Source organism: Episyrphus balteatus, chromosome X, assembly GCF_945859705.1.
Source record: "Episyrphus balteatus chromosome X, idEpiBalt1.1, whole genome shotgun sequence".
Taxonomy (NCBI): Eukaryota; Metazoa; Arthropoda; class Insecta; order Diptera; family Syrphidae; genus Episyrphus; species Episyrphus balteatus.
Window position 1 is genome coordinate 3,945,866 of NC_079138.1, and position 21,944 is coordinate 3,967,809.

Here is a 21,944-nt window from a genome sequence, read left to right on the forward strand (position 1 = left end):
CGAGGAATAGTTTTCTTAGGTTATAATAACTAACTCAATATAAATCCAAATATAAAACAACTACATCAATCAAAGATTTATCAAAGATATATATAAAGCACTTAGTCAATAATAGCTTACAATTTTTTTCGTATCATCTTTTTTCTTAATAAATAAAATAAAAAAAAAAAAAAAACAAAAACATATTTTTTTAAATATTTGTATTGTATATACTTCCTAACCATCATATGTTTTTTTTTTTATTTTAAATGTTCAATATGAATTGAAAATTTACAATTTGTAAGAATTAGATAACAATGATAAAGATTATATTACCTATATAATGTCGTTTATATTCTTACAAACAAAAAATCAGATCTTTAAGAACACATTTTGTTGTTTATTTGTTTTGTTTTTTTTTTTTTTTTTTTGTTTGTTTTGTTTTGTTTTTTTTTTTTTTAAGGAAACATAGACATTTCTTCTCTATAATCTCAAAAAATTATATATTTATATTATAACAAATTATTATCAATGCGTTTTATAATAAACATAATATACAGAAACACATTTGATGAAATCAAATTTTGCGAACGTTTCAGACTTATTTGCTTAAAATGAAATCAATTGGAAAGAAACGTTCACAAAAAATGACAAAAAATTTTATTAAAAATTAAACTAATCATAGATATATTATTTAAGTCGGCAACTTCAGCGATATTATTTATAATTTTTTTTTTTATTTTAAATTTATTAAATCAACAACTGAAGGAAGGGTCACAAAAATTGAGAAGACATTTGTTTTATAATATAACTTAATTCTAATCATAGATATTTTGTAGACATACCAAGTTTCAGCATCCTCAGTATTTTTCAACTGAACCATAACAAAAATTGAGAAGACATTTTATTTAAAATCAATTCAAGCTTATCAAAAATATTTTGCAGATATAATAATATAGTGGGAAACTTTAGTTGTAAACTTTATTTTTGTAAATTAAAACAACTGAAGTAAGGGTCACAAAAATTGAGAAGACGTTAAAATCAAAGTGATCATAGATATCTGTAAAGAGATTTAAAAGTATATTAATATAATTTTAAGAATAATAGATAAAAATTGATTGAGGAGTGTTTCTTTTATTATTGGACCTAAACATTAACGGTGGCTTTCAGTACTAAAAAAATATGTATAACCTAATACGCCTATTTGATACGATGTTACAGTTAAATTGACCACAACAGTATTAACTACACACCCTGGATAGAAGAGAGGGTAAAAAAGCTGAAAGTATTTTAAGCAACTAATCAATGATGATGAAATCCAACATTCCACCGACGCACGAGCACGCTAGCATATGCCAACCTGTATGATCATCTAGAGCGACAAGTATTTGAAGGGTACAGGGGAAAAACGGCACATGTCCACTTTTTGTCAAAAAAAAAAAAAAAACTAGTGATGAGGTCTTGTAGTATTTACTATCTGACGACATCCTTACTTTTATAAAACAAATTTTAGCCTCGCTGAAAAAATAAATAAATTGTGTGCTTTTAGTACTAAATTGTATGGAGAACAAATTTTTTAAATGCATTTTTCTCGAAATGAGCTGGAATGGACTTGTGCTGTTTTTTCCCCTGGAACCTTCATTTGATTCAAATAAAGTCAAGCTATTGCGAAGTTTAAAAATTAAATAAAGCAGCCGAAATTGTTGGACGTCTTTGCATCAGGTTTTGATTAATTTATTTTACATTACTAGTGCGACTTTAACTCTACAAGGTCTAATATTCATTATATTCATACAGCGCTTAATCTTGGAGAAGATCCGAAAGTTGAACATCGATACACACCACACCCCAGCCGCTTATGACGGAGTAAATAGTGTAGAGCTGTATCGTGCTATTTTTCGGATGCTATATCAGAATGGCGCTGGAGAATACATATTGCTACGACTGGAAGAGACAAAACCCAAGCATTCTAAATATTATTAATATTTATAAACATAATGTTATTTCACTTTAATTGGCCCTAAAAGTTCAATCAATTTACATTTAAATATATTTGAACAAAAAAAAAAAATGAGACACTTACAGGTTAACAAATCATGAAGGAGGTGTTAAATGCTGTTGTTGATACCAATATAAAACGGGAAATTTCAACGTGGTAGTTAGAGTATCATTGTGTTCTTCCAGAGAATTCGTAGCATAATGAAGAACCAACTTTTTCAAACTTGCGTAGATGTTATAGGGTAGCGCCAACCCAAAGCCATTTTCAGTTTCGTATATAATGCAATGTTGAACACTTTTCTTGCAAGCAATTGATAAGGCATAATTGCCATTATTGCTATCTATGGCTTTTCTGGGTCGTATAAGGAATGTCCCTGTTGGGGCATCAGCCAAAAGTACTTGAGCTCTACGACGGGTGCAATCTTCTAGGAACCAAAGTGATTCATCGTTGTGCGGAAGTTTGGATTCACTTTCGTATTTCTCCTTCCAATCATCATAACCCATATCAATAAGTTGTTTTATTTCTTCTTCCTTAATGCCTAAGCTTATTAGGCGGCTATAATTAAAGAAGGAAATAAATTAGTATTTGTTAAAATTTAATTTTTGTAATACTACTTACTCTTGCATTTTATCTTTTTCGAAAGATAGAGAAGATATCTCTGGTTTAGCCGCATTAATTTCACGTTCTACATGCTTATATTCTTCTTTCTTCTCCTCTATATATTTATTAAGTTTAGAAATTTCATCGTTTAAAAATTTTACATGATCTTGCAATGTGATTTTATTCTCTTTGAGCCTTTCCTGATCTTGGGGTCGGGCATTTATAATAGAATTCAGCATAACCTTCATTTGCATCAGCAACATTTGACGTGCAATTCCAAAAACTTCCAAAGCCGATTTCTTTTCACTTAACTCACTTTCAGCACGCTCGAAAGTTTCTTTTTTTGTTTGCAAATTTTGTTTCAGAGCGTTCAACGCATGATGTAGTTGCAAGAAATGTTCGGTAACTACACGAAGATCCGTTCCACGACTTCCAGTTTCGTCATTTGTAGATTCTTCGTCGACTTTTCGAACAATTGGTTTCATAAGCGTAATATCAAGCGTTTTATTATATAACATTAAGGAATTTGTTTTATAGTAATTAATCAAATCAACGACAGAATTAAATTTACAATCCACAAATCCATACTTTCCATTATCATGAACAATCTTAATTAGTTTTTCAGTTCCATCTTTGATTAGAGTCAGTGTGTATTCGCCATCTTTCGAAAGAGCATCACGGACCATGAAACTACCATCAGGCTCCCCAAAAAGACGTTGCTTAACTTCTTCACGAGTTATTTTACCCCAATACCATTCGGCATCCTTAAGCGAATCCGTTGCTTTCATTTGATGATCGCGTGGATGGAGCATAGATGATTTTCCAACCGACGATGGTTTGACAATTGGTTGTTGTTGAGATGGTGGTGCTGCTTTTCCCCGAATCGATTCTGAGGTCAATGATGGCGATGTATAACCTGACGAAAATCCAGACGATTGAAAACTATGCAAGCTTTGTCCTGATATTGAAACCGGTACCGAAGGCTTCCAAGAACCTGACGAAAGAACCCTTGATGGAGGACCACTACTCATACTCACAGAACTAGCTTGAGATATTTTTCTTGGTGGAACAGCGGGAGCTTCATCGAATCGAGGAACCTCTTCTTCACCTTTCCATGTTTGGAAAAGTATTTCGATGATTCGGATGTGATGTTCGATGTTATTAATAACTTGACTAAAAATTTAAAAAAAAATTGATTTGAAGATTTATTTTAAATTATGTTTATAATTTTATTTCATGTGTTACATAATTTTGCTCCAAGGTGGACGAATAAGTATATAAGAGAAGGATTGTAGCATTATCGTAGGCGGCTCACGACGACCATTTGCAAATTGAATTGCTGATATTCGTCGAAGGTGATCCATAAAAAATGTTAAGGTCTTCACATGATGCGCAGCCAACTGCTTAGTATAATGAACCACCTGCTGTATACTTGCTGTAGGATCTTCTGAGTATAGTTCTTTAAAATAAATTCGTTTTTTTTTGTTTAGTAATAATTAGTTTGAAAAATTTAAATTTTGAATAAAAATTTTGAAAAGAAGACGAATCTTGAATCTTCGCTTGAGTCTTGAATCAAATTTTTGCTTGTAACTTAATTTAGTGGTAACCAACTTAAAAAACATAAAAAAAGAATTAAGTGTTATTTCAACATAAAACCAACAAAAAGCATTAGAATACTTACTTGCAGCTGCGATGAATTTATCATACCAAACCATTGGTATTATTGGATCTTTCAACTCTCTCAAATACTTTTTAATAAAACCAACTAACTGTTGAGGTTCTATTCTTTCGAGGGTACTCAAATCTGTTCTGGGTGCTGTGAGCATATCAATAAGATCACTATTGTAATCATCCGGAATCGAAGTTGACTTGTAAAGCTTATACAAATCAATGTGTAAATGTTTAACCTTCAATTCCAAGGCATTTGTAGCAGTTATAAGAACAGCAGGAGCATTCAATTTCTCCGAATCAAATTGATGACATAAGCCAATGCCAAAAATTGGAATATTTTGAAGCGTATAACTGGTATTTAGAAGGTTACTTAAGGCACCTTTTTCAACAACTTCTTTTGAGGCAGCAATATATGCCATATCAGCAGAATCACAGGCGTTTAGTTGACCATAATAACCACTTATAGTATTTGTAGAAGTTATTGATCGTATTGCTGGGCAATTAACGGCTAAGCCGTTAGCCAAGCATGTTCTATGGATTATAAAATTACACAGCTCGCACTGCAGACCTTGATGTATCACACCGCGAAGGTACCGATTACACTTATCACAAATTTCTGGAGCATTGAAGCTAGATTCAATAAAAATATGTTGACGATGAAGAGGTACTGCTTCTCTTACTTCTTCCGCTTCAGATGGTAAAGTAATGTGTGGTTGCTCAGATATTAGAATCCCACTGGTTAATTCTCTAATGCTTTGAAGAATGGCAATGCGATGGTTACAGTTTTTAATTCCCATAATCTGTTAATCAATTTTATTAGTATATAAATTTCAAAGTAAGTGCATGTTTAATTTTTTTTTTACCGTAAGCTTTTCATCGTCAAGATTAGGCAAATCACATCCCATAACATTGTTGGCCTTAAATATTTCAGCTAAAGGATATAAATTTACCGCCGTCATCCATTCAAGCACATTTGTGTTTGTCCACTGTATATAAGGCTAAGCAAAAAAAAAACGTATATTATTACTATATTACCAAAGACAAATAACTAAAACTTACCGTGTCATGTTGGCTAGGTTTAGGCTGATTCTGGGATGATGGCCTCTGTACATGGCACGGTTGCGCACAACTGTACTGTGAGCAGGGTACATGAAAACACGCCTGACAATCTACCGAGCAATATAAACAACAATCAGTTAAAGAGCAATCACAGCAACATTTTAAATGGCAAGTACAATAATTAAGCACTGATTCTAATTTATCAGGACTGATGTCAGGTTTTGTGTTGTTGCGATCAATAACTATGTTTTTCGTATGCTTTTGAGCTATCGATAAATCTTCAAATGAATACGATGACGACGATGGAGAGTTATTAGAACTTATATCAGAAGAATAGCATTTATTTAGAGATTTCAGCTGTTCTAAATTCGCAACTAATTTCAGATCAGCAGTTTTGATGTTACACGGTAGTCCATGGTAAGAAGGTTTCTTATTTGTATTTTTATTTTCATTGCCGTCTAGCCAAGACCAAAGGGAAGTTTCACTATCCTCCAGCAGTGGGAACGTTTCATGTTCAAAAATTTGTTCTGAATCATCATAAATTAAAGCTTTAGAATGCGATGGAGATGAAATTTGGCATATTTTTTCCTCATGTTGTGGTGGTGGTGGCGGTATTGATTGATAACGATTGCCATGTCGTAAAATATAATTCTTACCATCAGTCTTAACTGGTAGATTTGTGTTATTTGATGTAAAATTATTTTGTGCCTTTGTGTCTTCTTGATGAACTTTATCTTCTTCATCATTGTTATTTGAATTTTGTAACATCAAAGGAGCAAGTTTGTTTGATTGTTTAATATTTTTTTTACATGAGTTTTTCAAATTATCTAGATTATATTCAATTTCAACCGTTTCGTCATTATCACTTTCATTTGTAGCGATGTTGTATGTTGTTGGAGGTATTTGTTTGTTGGAACTTTGTTTGTTTAAATTTTGTGTTGCCGTCTTAATGGTTTGATGAAAATAAGAATCTTCAGAAACTGTCGCGGGCGATTCATTTAGTGAAATCGTTATACTTTCGATTCGATTTCCTGGCTTAATTTTTACCTCGGCATGATTGAGTTCATTTGATGATATTATTATGCTCGAGTCATCCTCTGAACAGCAGGAAGATTCAACTATAATTTTATTTTTTTCATTAGCACATTCACTTGATAATGAATTATTTTGCCAAAAACCAATTGTACTTGAATTTGTTGCCGCTAAACGTTGTTTAACGCTATTTGCAATTTCTTTTGGATTTCGAAACAAACTGCTGAATAATACTCGTTTTGAAGTACTGTTCTTTGGTGAAATAGGTTTTTCGGATTTTCGTTTTTGTTGTAGTTGATTGTTTAAGGAGCTTGCGAAACCATCATGGTTGCCCTCATCAACAGTTTGACATGATATACTTTTGGAGAATTTAATATGCTGCTGTTGCGGTGGCGGACGATTATGCGATCTATAACCTAATAGACTGTTGTTGATGATATTTGCATCTGCTTCGCTGACACTTTTCAATTGATAATAGTTTCCAAATTCACTTTTACAGGGCATGTCTTTGACTTCGAATTCGGATTCTAAAGAAGGATCATTTGGTATATTAGTAGTTTTTTTCTCCAATTCAGTTCTAATCGATGTCGTTTTTTCGTTCGAATTGATTTCTTTTCGTCTACGAACTTTTTCATCAAAACAACAACTCGAAGTTGATGGCCCCGGTCCTTTATCCATAATTTCACCGCTCGGAAAAAGTGTCACACTATTTCCGACGTTGTCACCGCCGACGGCAAGCTTTTCATAAGTTCCATAATAAATAAGATTTTTGTCTTCGTCTTGTTGAGAAGATTTGTTTGGTTGTTTTGATTTCGAACAATTTTCTTGATTTTGAAAAGTGTTCAATTCAGCCAATCCTATCTCCTTCTTTTGAATTTTTTGTTTAGCATAGTGTTGTTGTTGTTGGTTTTCATCATTCGGCTTCTCTTCTTCATTTTGCTTATTTTCTTCAACTTCGACTTTATTTAAAACAAAAAAGCCATTTTCCAACGCATTCGTTTGTAAGAATAAATCATTAGTAAAGTCTTGTTGGATTTTATTTTGTTCCGTGAATTTGTTTGGCGATTTCTTTTTTTTCGATTTTAACATTTAGAATTCAGGGCAATAATTTAAAAATAATGCAGGTAGTTTTTAACACTTTGTTGATATTCAGAGCGGTAACAATGAATAATATATACATTACTTTCGTGCTTGTTTGTTTTTCTTTGTATCGACTATAGGTAATTAGATTTGTAGTAAACTATCAAACAATTTAGTTCTAAGCAGATATTGAATACGATGATTCCCTGAGAAGATCCCAAAAGATTGCAGATTTTTACATCAAAAATGGCATAGATCTAAATTTTTGTTGTTTTGCACCAAAGCAATTTTTATTTTAAATCAATAACTATATCCTTATTATTATTATACTTGATTTAAAAGAAAAAAGTATACATGGAATTTGTACCACAACTCAAAATAAATTATACAAAAGAATAAATATTATTAATCAAGAACATACTAACAAAAGTGAGGTTTTGTTTAAAAAAAAAAAATTGGCAAAAAAATATGACAATGTCAGTAATATTTTAATATTCAAACGACCCAATAAATAAAATTCAAGATCATGTTTTTTTAATATGATCTGGCGGAGAAAAACACATTTCTGTAAGCTTAACTTTTATTACAGGTGTAATGTAGATACCTATTTTCCCTACAACTTTTGTCTACATTCGGTATTTATATACAACGTGTTTAAATCTAAAAATTTTATATTTAAAATCAATGACAGATTTTTGAAATAAAGGCATTTAATAAACCTTGACCAAAAGGATAAGCTTAAGTTATTGAAATTAATTGAAAACAATTTTCTCTCGAAAATAATTTTTTAAAAAATCTAAATTTATATCAACATCCAGACAAACTAAGTAGAGAATCGGCATACAAAAAAAAAAAAAAACAATGGTTGCATATAACCATAGCTGACCCTAAATATCTTTTGTAGGTATATCAATAAAATATAATAATTCAGGTACCCAAGCAAAAGAATTTCTACATTGATTGTGAGGTGTGTTCAAATGTTTTTCTTTGAGGTAGCCATTCAATTTTAATCATTAAACTCCTACATCACACCCTTGCTTCGCACATTCGATTTTCGAATTCCAAAATCGTTTGTCATCAGAAAGAAATTGAAACTTGAAAGCAGGAAGAACATCAAAATATTCCAAACCAATTCGGGGATGTTTTTTTTTTTTAAGACAAAAATCAAAAATCATCCCTTTACGCTTCCCATAACCATGTTTTCTTTGCCAAATGGGTATTTATTCTGCGTGTAAGAATGGGACCTTTTAACTAACCGAGAGAAAAAAACTCGTTCATTCGGCATTGTACCAAAGCATATACCTTTAATAGTATAATAAATACGTACGTACGTCATACATATGTATATAATTTTTTGTTAGTTCTTTTTAATTTGTTTGATCTATCTTTGGAATTGGCTTTTATAATTCTATTATTAGTTCTTTAGAGCACGTTGAAATATTTTTGTTTCATTTCGATAAAAAGCACTTGTTGGTAGAAATTGTGGTTAAATAAAAATAAAATAGAAATAATATAAAATGACTTTTGTGCGCAGTTTTTTTTTTTTTTTTCTTTTTTTTTTTTAATTGTTCTTTCCAGAGTAAGACGTATCCACAGACACTATGCACATGTACGACGCCGTAGACGACAACGACGTCGATGACAGTAGTCGGTGACAGCTCCTGCAAAGGCAGATATTGAAGCCGACATACATTTAGAAAGAAAACAACACGAGGCAAAAACACAACACGAACATAGTATACTTCGGATTCGAATTCAGAAAGTAAGAGAAGAACACATTCAACTCAACCAAAAAAAAATCAAAGCAAAGACAAGACAAGATGTTGCAGTCAAAGCAAATCGTAGAGGTTTTTTTTTTTTTTTCTTTTCTTGCGACCAGAAAATTATCGTTACGGATTCAACCTCGTATTGATGTTAATATATGGCAGGGAAGAGTTTTAATTTTAAAAGAATTAAACAAAATTAAATCATGAAAATAATAATAAATATAAATAGGGTGTGGGAATATGTAAAACAAAATTAATTTTTTTGTTGCTTTTTCGTCGGCGTGCACACGACCAGTCAGTCGAACAAATGCAGAACTAAACTAATCTAAAACCACTGCCTAACCTATTGACTCTTTCACTCTTTAGTGTTATTTTGTGATACTATGTATTGTGTATCTTGTAGATACATTTGGACACTTAAATTATTAAAATAAAAAAAAAAAAAAAAAACTAAACTGTTAGTACATTTTGTGGTGTGTGCGTATTATAACCGCTTTAGTAACAACCGATAGTACGAGTTAACACAACCAACAAAACAGTACGAGATAACTTCTTGATAGTTCTTTCTGGCGGTCGTGATTGCTTGAATTCTTGACAAACACACTATTATGGCAAGATGGAAATAATTTCAATAAATCTTTGATTGAATAAATTTGACTTTGATCTTTCAAAAAAAAAAAAAAAAATTCAAAGAAAAGCTAAACTCTATGAGTTGATTTTTATCTCCATGAGCTGAATTAAATATTTATTGTTTAAAACTAGTCTAGCAAAATGGGATGCGAGCGTTCAAATTTTGAGTCTCTTCTTCATTATTTTCTGTCATACATTTTTTGTTTTTGTTTTAAAAACAAAATAATTATAAATGCACGGCTGTATTACCTATTTGTAGGTAGATGAAAAAAAAAAAATTAAGTAATAATGATAAATTATAATTAATGTCAATAAGTTTAAGCTCTAAAAACAAAAATGTTATATCGTCACGGGTGGGATATTTGTAGAGTTTTCCAATTGAGATTTGAAAACTTTCATCTTTAATTGTGAATGTACCCTACTTCACTATGCTAAGACCAGGCTATCAATGACATACAGTCGACTTCCTCTTAGTCGAATATTCAGACACCAAAATTGGTTCGAGTTAGAGGGATTAAAATCATATTTATTCTTCAAAATGTTTCATTGAAAATGGTCAAAAAGTTTGAGTTAGAGTGATATTCGACTTAAAGGGAGCTCGATTTAGAGGAAGGTCGACTTAGATGGAGTCGACGTATTAAGATTTTCGGATTATCTGCGTTAAATATAGAAATTTTTCACTTCAAATTTCATTGAAATTATTAATATTTTAATATATATCACAGAGAATCCGAAAACCTTAAAAATGACATCTTTGTTAACTTACAACCGCGAAAATCTTAAACGTTACAAAGTCAATATAAAAAAAATCAATTAAAAATAAAATTTTCGTCATGGTGAAAGTTAAAGAAAGAAATGTAAATGTAAACAAATAAAACCAAGTCGATGACTGGATTTTTTATGAAATTCTTCATTTTTTAATTATATACATATGTATATAAAACTATCGAAGTTAAAAGAAAACACCAATGTTTTATTTTATAAAAATATTTTAATGATGGATGCGGTGACCATCCCTCCTCTTTTATAAAGAAGAGTACTCTTTTTCGTGTTGTTGTTCTTTTTAATATTTTAACAAAAAAGAGACAGTGGATTGTCATCCTTAAACTTAATTGTCCTTCTAGTATTCTTTTTTCTGTCAAATACTTTTTTGATAAAAATTGCTGGAAATAATGGGTAATTCTATGAAAAAGAGGACACGAAATGTGAACAAATTATGCAGCCTTTTTTTACTTTTGTCCAATAGCAATAGCTTTATGCAAGTTGTAAGAAAAGATTCTGTACTATGACAAGAAATTAAATTCAGGGATTATAAATAATCTAAAAGCATTCACAGAAAACAAGATGAATCTAATAATGAAAATGACAATATTCCTTCGTGATTGATAAATTAAATTAATATTTAAGCAAGCTTCGTTACATAATATTGGATTTTAAAATTACTTTAATGAAATTTCGTTTATTCTTGCAACAATAAATCACAGGTAACATGAGTTACCAATATCATGTAAATATATTTTCAAATATTTTCTCGAAATATTGAACAAATGTTTGGTTTTGTCTCTTATTTAGTTTTTTTAAGAATAGACTTTTCATTAAAAACAAATTATGATCCTAAATTTCATAGTTTGTAAAGTTTTGTAAAAAAAAAAATAACTTCAGCGCGATTATGTATTTTTTTTTTTTTTTATTTGAAATGAATACTATCAATAATACGAAAAACATTATGATATGACGGTTTTCAGGAGGAGATGTATGTAGCTAAAACTAGATGCTGAGAGCGCTGAGTAGTAAAATGAAGCTTATTGTACTGAAATATATTTCAATGAAAATCAAAGAAAAATATATCAAAATATTCAAGTTGCAAAAACAACTGAAGAAACAATTTTTGCTTAAATTGCCAGATAAGCAATACCCCTTTACATAATTGTCATATTATCATTTAGGGTGACTCTGACATAAAGTTGAACCCACAGTAGAAAATGACGCGCTCGAGTATTTTAAGTTATCAAATTTGTTTTAACCATTTTCAAAAATCAGTCGTGACTCATGAGTGACGTCCAAATCGTCAGTAATTTAAACTGTTGAGATCACTTAACGTTCCTTTTCAATATCTACACACATTAGAATAACTTTTTATTTATTTTTTTTTTTTTCACTTTTTAAACGTCAAATTAGTATACATATATGTGCCCATAATTATGAAAGTGGACTAAGTAACTTTTTGCATTGTTTAAAGAAAAACTTCATTAATATTTTAATTATAATGATATAATTGTATTTCTTTTTTGAAACCACTGAAGGAGCAATAAAGTAGTAAATTTACTGTAATTTCGCTTTCAAATTAAATTAATTAATTTAGCATCCTAGGTAGGGTTGCCATGCGTCCGGGTTTTCCCGGACATGTACTCTTTTTTGGCTGTGTGGGGGACGTCCGGGATAGTTTCTATCAATTGTCCGGGATTGTACTCTTTTGAAGCCTTTAAAAATCTCACTTTTTGTATGCTACTCTTAATTCATTCCTTATTCAAAAAATGAATCGAGTTCTGTGTCAGTTGTCAAAGCTGTTTTGAAAGAATTTTGAAAAAAATACAGTGGAACACAAGAAAACAAAAACAATCATGAATAAAAATGACGTTTAATTTTAAATATTTTTGAATTTGACAATTTTTTTTTTTTTTGTTATTCTGTAGAATAAATTATTCTTGATTGAAAAATTCAATGTTTTTATCTGATTGTTTATGAGCCTTATAACTTTATTCGTCGAACAGTTAACTGACTGTTTATTAGAAGATTGAAAAATTGGCTCTTAATCGTTTAAAATTTTGAGCAATTGGATTTTAATGGAATTTTAAATTTTTTTTTACTGTAACTATGTACATTCCAACTTTTGTAATATTAGCTAAAATTTTTACTTTTATTTTTTTTTTTTTTTGTGAAAAAAATAAGAAAAGAATGCTACGGGAACAAGGGTTAAAAATGTGATTTTTAGTTAAATTTTGAAAAGATTGTTCCGCTTTTTTTTGTTTTTATAAAACTATGCATTCCTTTTGTCCTAGATTTGTACTCTTTTTTGTGTCCTTATTTGTCCGGGAAAGTCCGGGATTTTACATCTCGATTACTAGTTTCGTCACTTTTTGTCTGTTTTGTTTAAAAACTGTTCTTTAACTTTATCACTGGCGTTTAACATTTTTGAGTTTAAATAAAATTAAGAAAATATGATTTTGAAATAAATATCTTTTATTTTTCATGGGATAAAATGGATTTTATAGACATACAAAAAATGTTTCGCCAGTGATAAAAGTTAGAGAACAGGGGCCCTGTTCTTCACACTCCAACGCATTATTTAAACAACCCAAGTTAAATAAAAACAGAATTTTTTTTCCAAAAATCGGGCTCTGAAAACTTGTGAACATTGAAAATCGTATGAAAAGGCACAATTATGGTTTTAGTTTTTTTTTTCGAATCTCTGAGAAATGACGAAAACTGTTTTTATCACCTTTTAAATAGTCTCTCCTCAATTATGGAACGGAATTTGTCAGAAACGACGCTTGTTTTTTTATAAAATCGTTTTGTGTATGTGTGTTTTTTTTAATCCGTTGTAAGCGAAATGGCGCCTACGATAATTCAGTGTACAGATAAACGTTTATTACTTTTTGGAAGCGGCTTTTTGGAAACGATGTCGGTGTGAATGTTGTCTTGAGCAATAGTTGACAAAAAGATAATAAAGATATTATCATAATATATGCTGAGGCCTTCAGGAACAAAGCCTCATTTGTAGTTTTTATCGTCATTTTAGGTCAACCTTAAACTTGTTCAGGCTCACTGTGTATTATGTTGTCCATAAATCATAATTTTATTTGGCGTTTACCATAATTTGGCGGAAAGGGATAAGAAAAATTAGTTGAATTTGATGTTTTGCAAGATACCTACATATATTAAACTATGGAACACACATACAAAAAGATTTTCATATGCAGAATGTTTGCGGAAAGTTTTTTTTTTCAAGTACAGTCGACTCCCTGTAAGTCGAAGTTTCATAGGACACAAAAATTGGTTCGAGTTAGAGGGAAATTCGAGTTAGAAAGATTAATATATTCTTTCTTCTTCAAATTTTTTTATTGAAATTGGTGAAAAAGTTCGAGTTAAAGGGAAATTCGACTTCGAGGGAGTTCGACTTTGAGCGAATCGACTGTATTTGTTTTACTATTCTAACATTCTACGAGAACAAACTCCATAGGTGAACAAAATAAATAATTCTGTTACTCCTTTAGCTTGGTTATTGATTAATATAGTTTTGTTTATTCGTTTATTCGATACGCAACAACACAAGAACATCCAAACCTATTTAAAATGATAAAATAATAAACAATGCACTTACCCTCGCAGGATACACCTTGATTACCAGTACCCCATATGTAATCTCCACAATGCGCACATAGAATAGGAGTGAGAAAAAACACTGATTTTAAATTGTGGCTGTACAAGTTTCTTGGTTTTCGTGTTGTATTTGACACTGGTGTAAATAAACAACAACCTGTAAGTAAAATAAAATTTTGTCTGAATCAGGAAAGAAATTCATATTTAAGAGGGACGAAAAACATTGAAATTTAAAAGTTTTAAATAAAAGTGTATGAGAATATGAATTTTTTTAAATTTTAAGTAAAGAATGAATGAACGAATTGCAATAATCATTTAATATAAAAAAAAAAAAAAAACACAAACTTACCGGTAAAAGTCACATAAGTTCCATCTTTGAGTGATAAATTTGGCCCTGGTCTAGACATCCGTTGCACAACATAGTCACTACTACTACTCGAACTACTCGCACCATGAACATCTTGATCAGCATCTTGTAATTGAAGTTGCTGATGGTGTTGTTGTTGTTTTGCTTTAGGATAATGATAGTAATTTTGACGAACACGATGCTGGTCTGAGGATTCAGCTTGATCTGGTGGAATTGTTGAAAAAACTTTATAGGAATCAGTCATTGGCTCTTCATGGTATGATGATCCAACCGATGACGATCTTACTAAAACTGGTGTTGGCGAATGGTGTTGATGATAATGAATCGCTTGACGTTGTCTGTTATGATGATGGTAATGATGATGATGTGAATGTTGTTGATATTTTTGATGATGATGAGAAGTGGTAGTTGCTATCGCATGTTGTGGTGACGAAGACGATAAAGGTACTACATCTTGATCTGTCGTTGTTGTTGTTGTTGTTGTTGGTGTTGTTGTTGTTGGTACTGCTGGTGGGGCATTTTCAGCCGTTTTTTTCGTTTCCTGTGCTGTTTCACCATCGGACATATTACCTTATTACAACTTTGGTTGGAATTATTCTTCTGATATTTATGACTTCCAACAAGAATCTTTCTTTTTAGTAATATTTTCTGTTATTTTTTTATTTTTTTTTTGTTTAAATCCAATTTAAATATTGAAACAATAACATAATTCATACGATTTAGATATAAAACAAAACTATTCGTGTGCCATGTGATCTTATCTAATTACGATTAAAAATTTTAAACAATGTCCTAAACTCGACACGATAATATTATGTATAGTTTGTATTTTATGCACAGGCTGTATTCGCAAGTGTGCTTGATTAGATAGTTTAATTAACAGTAATTTCTTTCGTATGTATAATTATGTTTGTTTCTGTTTGGAGGCAGTTATAATACAAAAATTAAAATATCTAACAGTCGGATGTCCTTGTAGTTTTGAGTTTTGTTGAGTTTCACATGTCTGTAATCCATTTATGAGGATATTGTTTAGGAATACGAGGTTTTGGTGCACATAAAAATAATTGATTCCATATTGCCTCAAACATTGTTATTCTTCCTAATTGAGCAGCTACCAATAACGACAGAAAAAGATTTCTCAGCTGGAATTAAAATTTAAAAAAAAAATAATAATTAAATAAATAAATAAATATACAAAATTGTGAAGTCTTATAAAAACTATAGCTTTAAAACATGGAAGCTGCTTTGTTGCAAGTCCGAGAAAACAAAATTTCATTGAACAAGTTCGAAATCGAAAGATCTACGCTACCAAACAAAATTAAAAATCTCTACATAAAATTTGTTGGTTGGCAATCCGCCCTTTTGGAGGACGAAGAAGCCTGCATCGTAAAAATTTTATAAATTAGTAACTGTGAATTTCCACTTTAAAAAATAATTAATTTACCAATTAGGTATTATAATTCAAATAAGTGGATAAGATTTTATTTAGGAATCAGAGTCGATTTATGCGTATTTCTCAATTCAGCGAATGATAACCATAAAATGAGTCGTTATAATATTGAAAGCGGTATAAGTCACTTTTTTCATGCTTTTCAAAATTTTTGATCAATTTTTTTGATCAAACATAAAAATTTAACGGATTTTCTTGTAAAAATATACAGTAGAGTAACTTGCACATCTAATGGATCCAATTTAGAAAAGAGATAGGGTTGAACTTAAATTGGCATAGTGAGCAGAAAACGAAAAAAAAAAAAATTTAAATAAAATTAATTATATGTTAAAACTACGCGCTGGAACTGTAAAAGTCTGAATAAATAGATTAAAAAGCCTTTTAATCTATTTTACATAAAATTTATAACATGACGCACGTAAACGTAAACCAAAATGGGTAAAGATAACAAGAAAAAAAAACGAATTTGTTCCCTTGTTGCATGATGACTCATATATGGACCAACAGGAAAGGAACATTTCTGCACTTAATTCCACTTTCAAATGACTAAAACTTGATAAATGTAAAAAAAAGTATCTATGCCATAATAATCAAATTATATCCTTTATTGGTATATTTTTTTAATAGTTCTTATTGTTGTTTTCTATTTTTTATTCAATTTTCAATTTTTCAAATTTGCTCCTTCCTGCTTACCCTATAACCAGTTCGGCCACTTTAGCGAATAACTATGCTCGCCCAAATGCGGTTAGTTTGAAAGTCAATTAAGTGGTTTTGTTACATGGACTTATACCACTTTCAAATATAACCACTCAAATAAAGAAGCTCTTCTTTGCCGTTAACAAGGTGAATCAATTCTATTGACCGGCATGCAGTGTATATTTTTATAATTGCTATAACCTTTTGCCTTTTGAGCGAATAATTTTTTCAAATCTACTAACCTATGCACATAGGGGTATTTGCCAGTTTAACGCAGACAAAATTATTTTTCTGGGTTTTCTTCATCGACAAGTAAATTAATACTGGAATTAAGTATTTAATTCTGTTAATTTCAATGAAAACCATTTTTCTTCCAAAACCAATTTTTGATCAAACAAAAAATCTCAAGAATGGACACATTATGGTTTGTTAAAACGCTTATAAATGGAGGTTTATTAATGGTATAGCCAAGATAAAGGTCTTAAAATTTAGGAAAAATTATAACGGATCAGGTGTTATAATTCAAGAAATTGAATCTTTGACAAAAATTTAAAATATGGATGCATGAAACAAGATAAGCATTTTTAAAAACCTAAAACGTTTAAAAGTTGCAAATGTGTCGAAGATTCAATTAGATATGAGTTTAACCTTTAGGAAACATATAATTTTATCACAAAATATTGTGAAATAGTATAACTTATCTCCTTACCAACACAGAAAGAAATTTCTTTGTTCTTTTAATTTATTATTTAGATTAAAAATATCACTTTTTTATTTATAAAGTAATATAACATTTAGATACAACATCGTATCTCTATTATCAATGTTCCAAAATAACTTTTTTCTACTTAAAAAAAAAGTAGGTAGCGTAACGGGTACAATGGTTGGCACCCCTAAGCATTTTTTTCACTTTTAATTGCGAATTACTCTCGCATTTAAAGAGTTAGGAAAATGTTTTATATGTCAAATTAAAGTTTATAGAATTTCTGACTTGAATTTTTTTAGAAAAAAATGTTTAAAAAAGCTACCCAAAAGGTACAATCATTGGCACCCAGGTACAATTTTTGGCAGGGTTGGGGTCAAAATTCTGCCGGGGTCAAAATTCTTTTGTCAAAATTCTGCTTTCAAAATTCTGCTTAACAAAATTCTGCTTTCAAAATACTGCTTTTCAAAATTCTGTTTTTCAAAATTCTGTTTTTCAAAATTCTGCTTTTCATAATTCTGCTTTTCAAAACTCTGCAAAAAATTAAAAAAGGGTTTGGAAAATGTTAAAAAGCGCGCGCTTTTAAAAAAATTTTTAATTTTTTGCAGAATTCTGTAAAATCATCTTTTTGAAAAATTATCTGCTTATTTGATTACTTACACACATAATTTGTCATTTTTTAAATGCGAATTAATTTTTGTTTTATAAATGAATAAATTTGAAAATATTAAGAAAAGGTTTTTAATATTAAACATTTCCGAAAATACATAACTAAAAATTTATTAATTTATCAAATAAAGATGAATATTCAAAAATTTGAATAAGAAAAGGAATATACAACATCGGTTCCAATTAGTATACATATTTTATTTGAAAGAAAGTCAGTATATGCATTTCAAAAAATATTTGCGACACTTAAATAAAAAAATTTAGGAAGTACCAATGTTGAATTACATTTATGAGGTGTATTTTTCTTTAGCCAGCGCATATGCTATAAAAAAAAAAAACAGAATTAGCAGAATATTTTTTGTTCAAATATAATGCTGGCAGAATTTTGAAAAGCAGAATTTTAAAAAGCAGAATTTTGAAAAACAGAATAGAAAAAAAGCAGAATTTTGAAAAACAGAATTTTCGCTGATAAAGCAGAATTTTGAAAAGCAGAATTTTGAAGCCAGAATTTTGACCCGATCCCAATTTTATAACTTGTAAATTTGTTCGTAATTATTTTGTTTTATATTGTGCATGTGGGAGGTTGTATTTTTTGTCTACTAACCACTAACATGCACTTATGATGAGCCTCTGATTGTAGTTAAAAGCTTGTTCTAAGCTTACTACATCAAAGAATCTGAAGTGAAAAAAAAATCAGCACGTGGGATTGAATCCGATCTAAAAACCTTTTTTTTTTTTTCAAATCACTACTTTTTAATAAAAGTTTTAAATATCAATATTTTTTAACGAAGGCTCCTAATTTTTATATCATGAAGAAGAACTTGTTTTATTCTACTCACATTTCAACAAAATCGGTCCACCCGTTTAGGTTTTACAAGTTTTTTCCACTAACTCCATAGAAAGGAACCACTGTGGGCCGCACAGTGGTTCCCTTCTATGGAGGAAGTGGAAAAAACCTATAAAAACTGAACGGGTGGACCGATTTGATTGAAATTTGTTATATAAATTAAATAAAACGAATTCTCATCGTGATCTAAAAATTGTGCGTCGTACTTTAAAATTACTCATTTTTTCAAAAGTTGTATTGATTAATACGAGTATATTCATTATTTTTGTTTCCTTTTCTTGTTTTTTTTTTTGTGATGTGAATTTCTCTTATACTTTTAAAACTTAATTAAAACTGAATACAAAGAAGGTTTTGAGAAAGCAAATAACTAAAAAGTTTCAGAATTAGTATAGCACCTTACTACTTACTTACTAGCCCAAAAAATTGTGATTTTTTTTTAGTGATTTTCGATAGGCTGTATCTCAGTAAAAAATGATCGTATCATGACAAAACAAAAAGCATGTGAAAGCTACATTCGTCTAGTTTTAGGATTTAAAAACTAAATATTTTATTTCTAATGGTAAAATAACTAGATCTGGAATTATTCAAATACCAAAATTTTCCAAATTTGTTTTGTTTTTACTTTTCTCTAAAAAAAATGGGAACATTTTTTGCGAAAAAATGATTATCATTTTTAGAAAGGCTATTTATTTGGCTTTAAAATTCTTTTTGTTTTAAACTTCTACGATTTTTTTTAGACTGCAAACCAAAAACCATAGTTTTGACTTTGGCTATCAATATCTCAACAACGGATCACCTTACAGAGAATTTAAGGATACATTTGAAAACTTCATTTAATTCTCTACAAATAAATTAAGTTTACTTTGTTAAAAAAAAATGTTTTCTTACATTTGAGATCATTTTAGAAAAGCTATCAAAATAGGCCTTTTTACGGTTTCTGAGAAAATGTGCCGCTATTTTATAACTATGGTTGATTATGAGCAAAATTAAATTCGTTTGAGTTTATTTCAACATTTTATTAAAACATACCGTTTAAATTTTAGATAAACCAAAGAAAAAAAAGTTAAATTTATACCGTTTTCTGATATTTTCCCTTTTTTTGAAAATTTTTGATTTTTCTTTATTTTTTGGTTTATCAGTGATGGCTACATAGACCTCTTATAATGAAAACCACTTTATTTTACAAAAAAAAGCCTTTAAATTAGAAACGGTAATACCAGAAGCCAATTTCAAGTGCTGTTTGAGTGAAACGCATTGCTACACTCAAGAAGCTCTTACAGGAGAATGGGTCAATATGGGTCATTTGTTTTAACACCATAAATAGTATATATCATAAGCTTTGAATTAATACTAAAACGAACGTGGAGCATCGTGGAGCTTTTTTTTTTATTGGCCGACAAAGGGTAAAAACTATTCGCTCTAGAGGTTTCTTCATATAATATTCTTTTTTTTCTGATTCAAAAGCAAATTCAACAAACAGTAAATGTAGACTTAAGGACAAATATACCATTAACAACACTACATACGTTTTTTTTTTTAAAGCTCTATTCTTAAAAAAAATTCGTCAAAAGTTGCAGAAAAAAAGAACGAAATTTCCAAAATTTTAAAGAATCTAGTTTGAGCTAAGTATACTCGGGCTATGCAAAAAATTAAAATTGATTGCATTCTGTATTTAAATATATTTTTAATCAAAAAACCAAATCAAAAAAATTGAAAAAATTGTTTCACTTTTTTGGGTTTTTTCCATCTGGGAACCACTGTGGGCCGGCTACTAGCAACTCTACCCTATGTTTTCTTTCAGTGTCATGCCAAACTATGCTTCAACTCAAAACATCATTCAATCTCAACAACGCTCACCAACGCTCCTCCTGTGGGGTTCTGAGTTCCAACTTTTCGCCACTAAATTTGGCTTGTAAACAAGCTCAGCGCAACCACCCACAGACACACCTACTTCCTGTAGTACAAGTACCTACTTAAACTTTCTTACAATACAATAGCAAGTCTTTCCGATCGGACGGAAATAATTCTAGAAAACCTACAGGAGGCATTCTAAGATTCCCAATGATTTGCTAGTGGGTAATCCTTTTGTTCAGCAAATCATCAATCAAAAGCCTAATCAAATGCAACAAATAAAAATGTTTATAGACAAATGAGATCAAACAAAAAAAAGTACCCTAGTTCGGGTAATTTGAGGTAGGTTAATGTTTTTGCATTGAAATTTTCAATTTTAATGAGAAACAAAAAAGAAATACAACAAGACACGAAAACACATCCTAAGAAAACAAAATAAAATAAATATATAAATATAAATATGCAAGCGAAAAGCGCATTTCCCTGCGTAAGGTTCCCTAGCTTTGGCTTGGCCTGACAATGTATTCAAAATCAGTAATAAAAAAAAAGAAAGAAAAAAAAATAGTTAAAAATTTCACTCTCTTGTGAATGTTGTGAATCCTCCTTCAAACCGACTGAAATCTCTATTTGGAATGAAAATTTGATCACAAACTTAAAATTCGTAATGTTTTTTTTTATGTTTTACTTACATTTTCAATAGAAAAGCGGCCAAAAGTGCATTTGAGCCACTAATTTTTTTATCACAACACAAAAACATTTAGTTGATGTTTTGGAAGCATTTTTTTTTTTAGCAAAATAACTTCATTCTCTTGTTACCATTACCAGCACTGTGTTCGTTTTTTTTTTTTGTCGTTTTTTTTTTGGACCAGAAACTATTTTATCAAACAAAAATTAGTTTAAATGACGACTCGGCACTCGGACTCGATTCGGTGTTAACTCGCCCAGCACACAACATGATGAATATGAAGATGATGGTGGAGGCGACAACGGCGACGGGTAGATGAATAGTTTAAACAAAAAGAGACAGAGTATGATTGCTATTATGGTATATGGTTGTCTCTGTTTTTTTTGTTGAAAATTCATATCTATTTGTTTCAGTTAGAATGAGATATTTGTTTTTTTTTCGTATGATTATTTGTCTCTTTTGTGGAAGTGTTTTTTTTTT

General features: G+C 30.0%; 1 protein-coding gene across 3 annotated transcripts; it reads right to left on the reverse strand.

Moving 5' to 3' along the window:
- Nucleotides 1-596: 596 nt before the first annotated feature.
- LOC129920486 (probable protein phosphatase DDB_G0282105) lies at nt 597-21,742 on the reverse strand. Of its 3 annotated transcripts, XM_056001720.1 has the most exons (10): nt 21,469-21,742; nt 14,546-15,705; nt 14,198-14,353; nt 5,309-5,418; nt 5,113-5,247; nt 4,260-5,049; nt 3,824-4,037; nt 2,597-3,751; nt 2,063-2,533; nt 611-1,039 (listed from the first exon to the last, which is right to left on the reverse strand). In XM_056001720.1, exons 2-9 carry the CDS (start codon nt 15,126-15,128, stop codon nt 2,074-2,076), a joined length of 3,603 nt encoding a protein of 1,200 aa, XP_055857695.1. In that variant the 5' UTR covers nt 15,129-15,705; nt 21,469-21,742; the 3' UTR covers nt 611-1,039; nt 2,063-2,073. The 3 variants fall into 3 exon arrangements, with proteins under 3 accessions (XP_055857694.1, XP_055857695.1, XP_055857696.1); XM_056001719.1 differs by lacking the exons at nt 14,198-14,353; nt 14,546-15,705; nt 21,469-21,742 and having other exon boundaries at nt 597-1,039; nt 5,309-7,789; XM_056001721.1 differs by lacking the exons at nt 611-1,039; nt 2,063-2,533; nt 2,597-3,751; ... (2 more) ...; nt 14,546-15,705; nt 21,469-21,742 and adding an exon at nt 4,054-4,188 and having other exon boundaries at nt 5,309-9,289.
- Nucleotides 21,743-21,944: the final 202 nt, after the last annotated feature.

What these genes read in the sequence shown, in the direction of transcription:
- LOC129920486 (XM_056001719.1), bottom strand. Translation starts at nt 7,429, where the DNA reads ATGTTAAAATCGAAAAAAAAGAAATCGCCAAACAAATTCACGGAACAA. An exon ending in TAAATTCATCGCAGCTGCAA is followed by an intron (nt 4,038 to 4,259) that starts GTAAGTATTCTA and finishes TTTATTTTAAAG; the next exon opens with AACTATACTCAGAAGATCCT. An exon ending in GAAAAAGATAAAATGCAAGA is followed by an intron (nt 2,534 to 2,596) that starts GTAAGTAGTATT and finishes CTTTAATTATAG; the next exon opens with CCGCCTAATAAGCTTAGGCA.